The sequence below is a fragment of the Mobula hypostoma genome, chromosome 7 (assembly GCF_963921235.1).
Source record: "Mobula hypostoma chromosome 7, sMobHyp1.1, whole genome shotgun sequence".
Lineage (NCBI taxonomy): Eukaryota > Metazoa > Chordata > Chondrichthyes > Myliobatiformes > Myliobatidae > Mobula > Mobula hypostoma.
Window position 1 is genome coordinate 173,637,870 of NC_086103.1, and position 12,100 is coordinate 173,649,969.

The following is a 12,100-nucleotide window of genomic DNA, read 5'->3' on the forward strand; positions in this document are numbered from 1 at the left end:
CTTGTGTGTACTTGTGCACATGACAATAAACTGGATTTGACCTAATTTATAACACTTACTTGATTGAATTACAATTTGTACAGGTGATATTTTCCACCAACTGTTTTAGAAAAGACAAACGCCCTTTTAACACCAAGTCAGAAGATCTTTGAGTTGAAACTTCAGCCTTGCCCTTGGCAAACGTGCTCTGAAATTGGAGTGGAGACGATTGCATCCCATTGACCGCGTGTCCTGTCTGTTGGCACACATCCCTCACTTCCAACTCTCTCTTTGCCCTGACACAAACGCTCCGGGTGACATTGTGCAATGTCAAAGTTAGGAGGACGGTAGACGACAACAGCACCTTGCTCCAGAGAGGGGGCTCGGGTTTATTTTTACTTGCGGTCAGAGATTGACCATTGCCCCTTTTTAAAAAAATGACTTGGAGCTCCGGCGCCGACCCCGCCCCGGCAGGTTGATTGGACGGAGCCGTCTGTAAACCCGAGCGGTGGGGAGGGTTTGATCAGGTGTTAAGACACTGCTTGAAGCCGCAGTGGTTATTACCCCTTCGCCCAGAGGGACGGCAGTCCAAGGAGTTTCTCCCTTTGAAAATTTCACTGCGGGACGCAATTGTCAGTATGCCTGGTGAGTATGCATTTTTATTTTAAACACCTGACTGTGCTACAAAAAGGCTCTGCAACTTGTTTGGAGCGTTCCGAACGAGAGGTAACTCCGGTCGTGGCAACAAGTGAACCCCGCGTCTTGCGTTCGTCTGTCTTGTCTGAGTGCGCACCGAGTCCCCAGCTGCAACACTAACTGACCCCTGCGTGAACAAGTGGGGGAAGTGACCGGCCCCAACGGCGAGAGATTCTCCAACCACCCCGTCTTCCACCCGGGCACTATCAGAATTGGAATGATTACTACGACAGAGCGTACAGATAACTGGCAGCCCAAATATGTTTTTGTTTCCTTCTTTAATCCCCCGTTTAACGTTAAAATTTAGACACGTGCTAATAATCTCATTTGCGCCTTCTCAATTTGTGAGGGAAAAATAAGGTTTTATTTTATCTTTCTGCCCCCCTCTGTATCTCTTCTTTGTCCCACGTAGCTTGCGAGCGGACTGTTGCTTAGATTCTTGAAAATATTCAGCGAGACGGGCCTCGTCCGTGGAGCGATGGAGACCGAGTTAACGTTTGGGTCAACGACCTTTCGTCAGACTATCAATGGCTCGGACGAAAGGCCATTGAGTTGACTCATTAACTCATTTGCTCTCGTCACATGTGCAGCCTGACCAATATTTCCAGCATATTTTGAATTCCACATCCGATGCTTCTGTCGTTCTGTGCTTTCATGTATGCGTAGAGTTTTCTATAGTTCCATATAGAACAACAGATAGGCCCTTCGGCCCATTTTGTGTGCTACACGTTGACCATACTTCTCCTTGGCATTTCAATTTGGAGGGCTCTGGTCCAGGTGCAAGTCAATGGGACTGGGAGAATAACAGTTCAGTACAGAGTAGATGGGCCAAAGGGCCTGTTTCTGGACGATGACTCTATAAGACATGGAGCAGAATTAGGTCATTCACCCATTGAGTCTGCTGTGCCATTCCATCATGGCTGATTTATTATTCCCCTCAACCCCATTCTCCTGCCTTCTCCCTGTATGATTAACTGTGTGACTCTAGTGCAGACCTAAGAGTCTCTGAAATACTCCAGTGCTATTTGCCTCTATTGCCACTCCTATGGAACAAAAAAAATCTTACCTTGCATATCCATAAACTTTCTTCCACTCATCTTAAATATATGCTAAATATTAGATATTTCAATCCTGGGATAAAGATACTGGCCGTCCATCTGTGCCTTGTGTAATTTTATAAATTTCTATCAGATCTCCTTCCAGCCTTTGCCACTGTAGGAAAAACAGCCCCGGCTCGTCCACCTTCTCATAGTCCTCCAAACCGGTCAGCATCCTGATAAACATTCACACACTCTCCAAAGTCATCCTGTCCTTAAGTAATGAGAATTTCATATATTGAATTGCATGCAGACTCCTTAAATACAGGAGATCCTGAAGATACTGGAAATCCAGAGCAAAACACACCCACAGTCTATGGTTTTTGGGCTGAGAGCCTTCGTCAGGACTTGAGCACCCTTACCTCTGGTCCTTCTGTTCCAGCACCTACTTTAGAGAGGAATTTTTCTTCTATATTATCTCTTTATTCTCTGCCTTGTATTTCTTCACATTATCTTCATCTGCCCCATATATCAATCTGCTTGTATTCTGCTTCAGTTTATAGAATATTGAACAGGTCTGCACAGAAGCAGGCCCCTTGGCCAACGTTGTTGTGCTGAACCAGTTAAATTAGTAATCAAATGGGCAACTAAACTCCTCCCTCCTGCCTGCATAACGTCCATATCCTTCCATTTCCCTCATGTTCGTGTGCTGGTCTAAATGTCTCTTGGAATTCCCTAATGTATCTGCCTCTACCACCACACCAGGCAGCATGTTCAAACATTCACAACCCTCTGTATGTTTTTAGAAAATTTGCTCATCTCAGTTCTTTTGGGCTTGCGTCCTCTCACCTTAAATGCATGCCCTCTGGTATTGGAGTCACTGGCATGTGTCATGAAATTTGTTGTTTGGTGACAGTAGTGCATTGCAATACATAGTAATTGCAAACACCATAAACACAATAAGAAAAAAGTAGTGGAAAAAGAGAGCAAAAAAAAAGTGAGGTAGTTTATATGGTTCATTGTCCATTCAGAAATCTGATGGCAGAGGGGAAGAATCTGTTCCTAAAATGTTGAGTCTTCAGGCTCCTGTACCACCTCCTTGATGGTTACAATGAGAAAAAAGCATGGACTGAGTGACGGGAGTCCTTAATAATGGATGCTGCCTTTTTGAGGCTTTGCCTTTTGAAGATGTCCTCAATGCTGGGGAGGCTGGTGCCCATGATGGAACTGGCTGAGTTTGCAACCTTCTGCAGCTTTTTCTGATCCGGTACAGTGGCCTTTCCGTACTAGATGGTGTTGCAACCAGTTAGAATGCTCTCCATGGTACATGGTTAGAAATTTTGTGAGGGTACTTGGTGACTGTACCAAACCTCCCCAAACTTCTAATGAAATTGCAGTATAGATGCTGCCATGCCTTTTTGGTAATTGCATCAGTATCTTGGGCCCAGGATGGATCTTCAGAGACTTCAAAAAAAAATTCATACACAGGATGTGGGGGTCGCCAGCTAAGCCAGCATCTATTGCCCACCCCTAGTTGCCCTTGAGAAGGTGGTGATGAGCTGCTTTCTTGAACGGCTGCAGTCCCTGAGGTGTAGGTACACCCACAGTGCTGTTAGGATTCCTTTCTTTTTAGCAGTGGGATAGAACTGAATGGCTTGCTAGGCTATTTCAGAGGGCATTTAAAAGTCAACCATATTGCTGTTGGTCTGAAGAGGTAAGGACAGCAGGATTCCTCCCCTAAAAGACATTAGTGAACTAGATGGATTTTTATGACGATCAACATGGTTTCATGGTCATCAGGTTTTTTTTATTGAATTCAAATTCACCAGCTGTCATGGTGGGATTCGAACTCTTGTCCCTAGCGTATAACTGGGTCTCTGAATTACTGATCCAGTGGCAATTACCACTATGCCAAATCTCTCCCAGGAACCTGGATGACACCCAGGAACTTGAAACTGCTCCCCCTTTGCACCACTAATCCCTCGATGATGACTGGTGTGTGTTCCCTCGACTTGCTCTTCTTGAAGTCTTACGATCCATTCCTTGGTCTTAAATTTGGTGCAAAGTTGTCACCATCTGAAATTCTGCCAACAGTAGTTGTGTCCACTGTTCCCTCTAAGCTGCACGGGTGCATGACCACACTGACTGAAAGTTATTTATTTATTGAGATACAGCACAGAGCAGGCCCTAGCGGTACCTGGCAGCTCATGACTTAACCCCAGCCTATTCATAGAACAATTTTGCAATGAGTAATCAACCTACCAACTGGTGCATCTGCAGACTGTGGGAGGAAACTGGAATACCTGGAGGAAACCCACGTGGTCAAACGGAGAATATAAAAACCCCTTACAGAGTGTCAGGAAATGCTCCTGTGCACATAGCCTTTGTTGCTGCACAGCAGGAATTTTCTTTTGCAGTAAAGTTATTATAAATTGCTGCCCAGTTTTCAGGCTGTGTAAAAAGTAAATAAATTAATTTATTTCCTGCTTAGAGCAATGCTCAGTCCCACACAGCTGTTTTCAAAAATAAAAATTAGGGTGAACGTTGGTTGTGTCATTGGGAAATTTATAGTTGATGGTTGAGCTGTGACTAGCCACACAGTCTTGGGTGCAGAGAGAGCAGAGCAGTGCTGAAGCACGCGTCCTTGAGATTGTCAGCGAGGGGGAGATGTTATTACCAACCCACACAGACTGTGGTCTCCCGATGAGAAAGTCAAGGAACCAGTTGCAGAGGGAGGTACAGGGGCCCAACATTTGGAGCTTGTTGATTAGTAGTGAGGGGATAATGGTATTATACAATCCATGATGATACAATCATCGTGTACTATCATGATTGGGGGGGTGGTGGAGAAGATACTATCTGTCGACTCTATCTATGCCTCTCATAATCTTACCTCGAACAGATCTCTCCTTGTCCTCGCTCCAGAGGAAAAAAAACTCAAATTTGTCCAACTTGATGTTATAGCATATGTCGTCTAATCCAGGTTCTGTTTGTAGTTGACAAAACTATCCAATTCTGTCCTCTACAAGTTTAGACTGTGGCTAGATCTAACTTATTTCTTTATAATAAAGATAAAACAGAATATTTAACATTGATCCCTCTATTACGGCTGTTCAATTTCCCCCTGGTCTAAGAAGCAACTATTTACCATTATCCTCTGTTGTAGAAATCTCAACAAGAGTGTGAACCGTAACAATTTCTCTCACTCTGATTCCAAGCTAGATGACATAAAATTTCATTGGCTGATGGGAGTAAAATCAGAACGAATTTCGGCACTGGCAAGAAGAAGTGATGGGTGCAGTTAACATGGATTGGGCTAGGTTATCTCTGAAAGTAGCCAGCTGTGATTTAGGCAAGTAATTTGAAATATTTTGGCAAAGTCAAGTTTATTGTTATTTGCATCATTGTACAGGTGCAATGGAAATCTTGCCTGCAGCTGCATCACAGGCACAGAGAGTTAGTACAGTGGTGTTCACAGGAAAAACATTAATTAAACATAGTATAGAAACATAGAAACATAGAAAATAGGTGCAGGAGTAGGCCATTCGGCCCTTCGAGCCTGCACCGCCATTTATTATGATCATGGCTGATCATCCAACTCAGAACCCAGCCTTCCCTCCATACCCCCTGACCCCTGTAGCCACAAGGGCCATATCTAACTTCCTTTTAAACATAGCTAATGAACTGGCCTCAACAGTTTGCTGTGGCAGAGAATTCCACAGATTCACCACTCTCTGTGTGAAGAAGTTTTTCCTAATCTCGGTCCTAAAAGGCTTCCCCTCTATCCTCAAACTGTGACCCCTCGTTCTGGACCTCCCCAACATCGGGAACAATCTTCCCGCATCTAGCCTGTCCAATCCCTTTAGGATCTTATACGTTTCAATCAGATCCCCCCTCAATCTTCTAAATTCCAACGAGTACAAGCCCAGTTCATCCAGTCTTTCTTCATATGAAAGACCTGCCATCCCAGGAATCAATCTGGTGAACCTTCTTTGTACTCCCTCTATGGCAAAGATGTCTTTCCTCAGATTAGGGGACCAAAACTGCACACAATACTCCAGGTGTGGTCTCACCAAGGCCTTGTACAACTGCAGTAGTACCTCCCTGCTCCTGTACTCGAATCCTCTCGCTATAAATGCCAGCATACCGTTCGCCTTTTTCACCGCCTGCTGTACCTGCATGCCCACTTTCAATGACTGGTGTATAATGACACCCAGGTCTCGTTGCACCTCCCCTTTTCCTAATCGGCCACCATTCAGATAATAATCTGTTTTCCTATTTTTGCCACCAAAGTGGATAACTTCACATTTATCCACATTAAATTGCATCTGCCATGAGTTTGCCCACTCACCCAACCTATCCAAGTCACCCTGCATCCTCTTAGCATCCTCCTCACTGCTAACACTGGTATAGGCTTTTCAGCCCATGATGTTATGCTGACATTTTAACCAACTCCTAAGAACAAACTAACCCAGCCCTCCCACATAACCCTCCAGTATTCTTTCGTCCATGAGTCTCTTTTATCGCCCTCATGCATTCACCTCTACCACCACCCCTGGCAGTGTGGTTCATGCACTTATGCACTGTGATTTAAAAAAAAACCCTACCTTTGACATCATCCCTAATACTTCAATCACTTTTTAAAATTATGCCCTCTTTTAAATTATGCCCTGTTTGTGTCCCGGGAAAAAGACGCCTGTTGTTCGCTCAATGACTCTTTATCAACTCCTACACCTCTGTGAAGTCACCCGTCATTGTCCTTAACTTCAAAGAGACAAACTCTAGCTTTTCAATCCAGACAGTATCCTGGTAAATCTCCTCTGCGCACTCTCTAAAGCTTCCACATCCTTACTATTGTGAGGCAACTAGAAGTGATCACAGTACTCCAAAGCTGTGTTCCAGAATTGAACATGATACTTTTAGTACAAAGTATTGTATTCCCAAACCCAGTGCAATACTGTTAGTGCAAAGTGATCCTAGTACTTTTATACTAAGGTAGTGATTAGGGTTGTGCCAATTGGTTCAAGAATTGAATGGTTAAAGAGAAGTTGCTGCTGTTGAACATGGGAGTGTGGGATTTAAAACTTCTTTACGTTTTGTCCTATGTGTGGTATGCCTGCAGAGGTGTTCTGACCCATTATCTTAGAATTACCTACCAAATATTGATGGGCCTGGATAGAGTGGATATGGAGAGGATGTTTCCTATATGTTAGGGTGTATTCTGGAGCTAGGGATACAGCAAATGTTAACCTTCAGCAACTAACTTTCAGACATGAACGTGGATTGCAGATTGTTATGAACCCATGGGTTTCGTTTACTGTGGACTGTCGCTTTAAGCACCTGAGTGAGGTGGGACTATGATGTCAGTCACAGGCTAAAGGAGTTTGCTGCAGATTTTTACACAGACAGAGAGGGAGAGAGACTGGGGAAGCCGGTAGCTTCAGCTTGTCGCAGCTGAGGCTTGGAACTCTCCTATGCCCACAAGGGTGGGTTGATCATCGGCACGCAGTGCACAACGAACGTGTGACCGTCACTTCGTAAAATCCATAGGAGTGGATTTTGGGATATCTTGTGGGACTACTTGTGTAGCCCTTGCCTGGGTATGTTGTGTGGTAACCACTAGAAGGCGATGTTCCTGTGACAGGTCACTTTTGGTCTTAATTTGTACGTAGACAGATTCTACAGACAAGATCTTCAGCATATTACCTTGCTTTACCTGACATGGAACTTGTGGAATACTTCGTACTCACCTTCTCTCTCCATTACAACGTGGATTACAAATATCTCTCCCCCATCATTTATTTTGTGGATTACTGAGCTTTTCTACTTTACCATCTCAAGACTCTTAAGCCTTGTTCCCCCAAGCTCAATAGTTTGGGAGTTATATTTACACACATATATACACATAACACTGTTAACTTTTGTTTATCTTGGTTGAGTTATTATATTATAAGTAGATACTAATAAAGATAGCGGTTTTAACATTAAAACCTGTCTCAGTGTGAGATCTCTTGCTGCTGGTTTGTTTCTAAAACGTTACAGTTGGTAACAAGATCGAATTTAAAATGCAGCCCTGAACCATAATTTTCCTGGAGTTTGAGGACTAGAGTTGATTGCAAACTAGACATTACTGATTAACATTCATTTTGGTTGTCTGGAGTATGGGTGCGAAGTAGGAGGTGTGTGAAAACTATATGCAATTCAAAGGAAGTGTTGTAGATACATTGTAACTATAGAATTGTCCTGCTGTTACCTTTAATCTTTAGCATGTAAAAATGTCATGTCATGTTGGGTCGGGAGACCTCTTCCTCCAAGAGCGTCCTTGTTTGTGTTGAACAAAACAATTCTATACCCGCTAGCTTCAGTGTCTCTCCGGTGAATTTGTTCATGTTACAACAGTCTAGGACCAGAGAGTGCAGCCTCAGAATTAAAAGGATCTCCCTTTAGAATAGAGATGAGAAAAAAATTCTTAGCCAGGGGGTGGTGAATCTGTGGAATAATTGCCATAGATAGCTATGCAGGTCATGTAATTGGGTATATTGAAAGTAAAGTTAGGTTCTTGATTAGTAAGGGCAACAAAGGTTATGGGGAGAAGGCAGAAGAATGGGGTTGAGAGGGGAAATAAATCTACCTCATTGGCCTACTGCATCCCATGTCTTTTGGACTTAACTACCAGGATTATCATCTTGGACACTTCCAATCTTGGAATGCTTCCAATCTAGTTTTGTGTGTTATGGTGTGGGTACCTTTGGCTTGCCCACAGGTGAGATAGGTGCAGAGCCCAGGTGAGTTGCTTGTGAGCTGGTCTTTGTGCAAGTTGAAGCATACAGTGAAGTGCATTGTTTGCATCAACCACCAACACTGTCCAAGAGAATTCACTAATAGGTACAAGTCCAAAGCTCTGGTGTGGAATTTTAAATGTAGAAGGTGGCGGTGTGATGCAGTGTGTGCGGCCGTTCTGAATGAATATCGATATGTGTAACTAGGGGTTCCATGCACAATCTGGATTTGATGGGGGACAGCTGTGAGAAGCGCAGAGGAACATCTGGAGTAACTTCTGAAATGCCTGCTTCGCTGCTGCTGCTACTGTGTGATCGAGAATCTCCGGAGAGGAAGGCTCCAAATCCTCGGCTTTGAGTATCGCCTGTTGCCGGGGCTGGGGTCGAAACGCTTGGCAGAGATGGAGCTCGGTGTCGAAGAGGTGGTCGGAGGCTCGGAGTTTTCGGACGGACTCGGGTCGGACTGTGTTCGGATGCTTCCGGGATGCTGCATCGGCAAGTTGGCGGCGCTGGAGGTTTACTGTCTGCATGAGATGATGGGACTTTTGAGAGACTTTGAGACTTTTACTGTGCCATGGTCTGTTCTTATCAAATTACGGTATTGCTTTGCACTGTTGTAACTATATGTTATAATTATGTGGTTTTTGTTAGTTTTGTCACGTGTTTTTGTGATATTCTGGAAAAACATTTTTTATCATTTCTTAATGCATGCATTACTAAATGACAATAAAAGGGGACTGCATGTCCTCATAATCATAAATTTTATTGATCTGAAATTGGAAGAAAACGTTAAGGATGTTGTTTTTATAAAAAAATATATATATTGAGATCATTAAAATCATTGAGGGGAGAACATATTTCAACATTGTCCGGTCTAGTCTGTATGTAACTCCAGGTCTTCCTTTGTGGTTCAATGGTTGGTTCGAGCACTGCTGGGTATGGGCCTCACCAATGACACTCAGATCTTGAGAAATGAATCATTACATGCTAATTAAACAGAAAACTGTCTTCTACACTTCATCCCTCCACAAAGATATGGACCACCCCTTACCTTAAAGCAATATTCAAATAAAAATTTTACTCTACAGTTGTAGGAAAAAAATGCAGACTCATGAGAGAGTTGAAACAAAAGCAGAGAAAAAGTGGGAAGACATGGCAGGTCAGGTAGCCTCCACAGTGAGAGAAACAGTCTGCCTTACTGCAACCTTCTCGGTTTTTATTTGGGGTTTCTTTCATCTGCATCTTTTTATTTTGTTTATCGATAATGGAAGGTGGTGTGTAGTTGAGTGGAAGATATCGGTGATGAATGGAGAATATTTGACTATAGGGTGTGCTACCTGCCTTGCGCAAGCATTTTACTAACGTGTGGGTGCATTAGGTGTTCATTTCAATATGTGGCAACTTTCTAAAATGACAGGAAATCACCTGAACAATGCTTTTCTTTTAGGTAAAGTGTTTTGCAAAGAGAACATCTTTTTCTTTGACCTCACAACTTGCTAAGTGGTATTGTTAATTGATTTTAGAAGTAAAAGAATGGGAATTGGTGTCAGGTTGACCCTGGAGTATATTTCCTCACAGCGAGTTGATGATAGAATGATGATAATGCATTACCAGATGAACATTATTATAAATGAGATTTGGATTCCAGTCATCAGCTTGTACAAGAGTATAAACCAAAAGTACACCAAATAAATACATAAATCCTTCTGTGTGGAATTAGCTGTGTAGATCCTACAATGCATAACTGGCCTCTGGAGATGCCTAGAGTCATGGAGCACCACAGCAGAGAAACAGGCCCTTTGCCCCATCTGGTCTGTGCCAAACTGTTCTTTTGCCTTGTCCCATTAAACTGCACTGAATTGTGACCCACCATACCCGTCCCCTCCATGTACGTATCCAAATTTCTCTTAAAATGTTGAAATTGAACTCACTTTCACTGGCAGCTCATTCCACACACACACACACACACACACACACACACACACACACACACACACACCACCCCCAAGTGGAAATGTTTCTCTTAAATGTTTCACCTTTCACCCTTAACCTATGACCTCTAGTCCTCGTGTCACCCAACCTTAGTGACCATGATTGTTCTTGGCAATTTTTTCCTGCAGTATTGGGTTGCCATTGCCACCTTCTGGGCAGTGTCTTTACAGGACAGGTGACCCCATTATTAATATTCTTTGGAGATTGTCTACCTAGCATCAGCGGTCACATAACCAGGACCTGTGATATGCATTAGTGCATCAGCGGCTCATACAGCCATCCACCACCTGCGCTTATAGCTTTATGCGGCCCTCATTTGTTGGGGGGGGGTTTCTAAGTTACGTTGCTCCTTGCATGAGAGTGACTTGCAGGCTAGCCCAGCGGTCCCCAACCACCAGGCCGCGGACCGGTACCGGCCCGCAAAGCATATGTGACCGGGCCACTGGCTGCGAGCCGCGAGGAAATGATATGATTTGGCGACATGAAATGATATGAGTCAGCTGCACCTTTCCTCATTCCCTGTCACACCCACTGTTGAACTTTAATGCACGCGAGGTCATCAGTGACCCAAGACGTGCAAAGGAATGGGTCCGTGACCTATTTGTGAATGTTTCCGGTGAATCTTCCATGTCAGCGTGGGAAGAAGATCAACTCCTCGAGCTTGCAAATGACAGCGGGCTGAAAAGAAAGTGACATAACATCTCTGCCGGCATTCTGGATCAAAGTCAAGGCTAAATATCCTGAGATAGCCACGAAAACACTGAAAACGTTGCTTCCATTTCCAACATCATATCTCTGCGAAGCAGGGTTTCTGTGATGAATGCAACGAAAACTAAATTGCAGAATAGACTGGACATAAGGAACCCCCTTCGAGTATCGCTGTCTCCCATCACCCCTCGATAGGACCATCTTGTTGCAGGAAATCAAGCCCAGGGCTCCCACTGATTCAGCAATATTGGTGTGTTGCAATGATTTTGTATGTTCATACAAGGAAAATATGCGCTGTGTTTAAAATCCAAACATTACTTAAAATATTATGATGCTATTGACTTATAGGTGACTTATAATTCTGTGGTCCCCAACCTCCGGGCTGCGAAGAATGCAGCGGTACAGCGGTGGCCGGAATGCACCCAGCACATCTTTAAGAAAAAAAATGCTGAAATAAACAAGCTAAATTAGTTAGGTGCTGCCCGGCACGTAAATGTCGGCCCAGATCAGAGGCAATTGCTGATTGCGTTGCCTCTTATCTGGGCTGGTACTTACGTGCCGGGCAGCACCTAATCAATTAGCTTGTTTATTTCGGCTTTTTTTTTAAAGACGTGCTGGGTGCATTCCGACTACCGCTGCTGTGAAGAATGCAGCGCTACAATGTATCAGCTCGCGGCCCGGAGGTTTGGGACCACTGTTACAATTGACTTATCACTATATTCATGCGAGGAAAATATGCGCTGTGTGTTTAATATTAAATTCGTTAGATAAACCCCTTTAGAAACGAAATTGAGTGTGTTAGCCACTTATAAGTGACTTATCACCTATATTCCAGTGGTGATTAACAGCCAACCCCCCTTCCCCCGATTGGCCGGTTTGCCAATCTGCAAGAATATTGTCAATATTAAA

General features: G+C 43.7%; 1 protein-coding gene across 4 annotated transcripts in view; it reads left to right on the forward strand.

The window, feature by feature from the left end:
* Positions 1 to 323: 323 nt before the first annotated feature.
* LOC134349763 (glycogenin-1-like) overlaps positions 324 to 12,100 on the forward strand; it is a 110,843-nt gene continuing 99,066 nt past the window's right edge. For 2 of the 4 annotated variants that reach the window (XM_063054599.1, XM_063054601.1), the window contains exon 1: positions 328 to 624. In XM_063054599.1, coding sequence (XP_062910669.1) covers positions 618 to 624 — 7 coding nt within the window. In that variant the 5' untranslated portion in view covers positions 328 to 617. Of the gene's footprint in view, positions 625 to 12,100 lie in introns of all 4 variants that reach the window. The other 2 variants (XM_063054602.1, XM_063054600.1) reach the window with 2 other exon arrangements.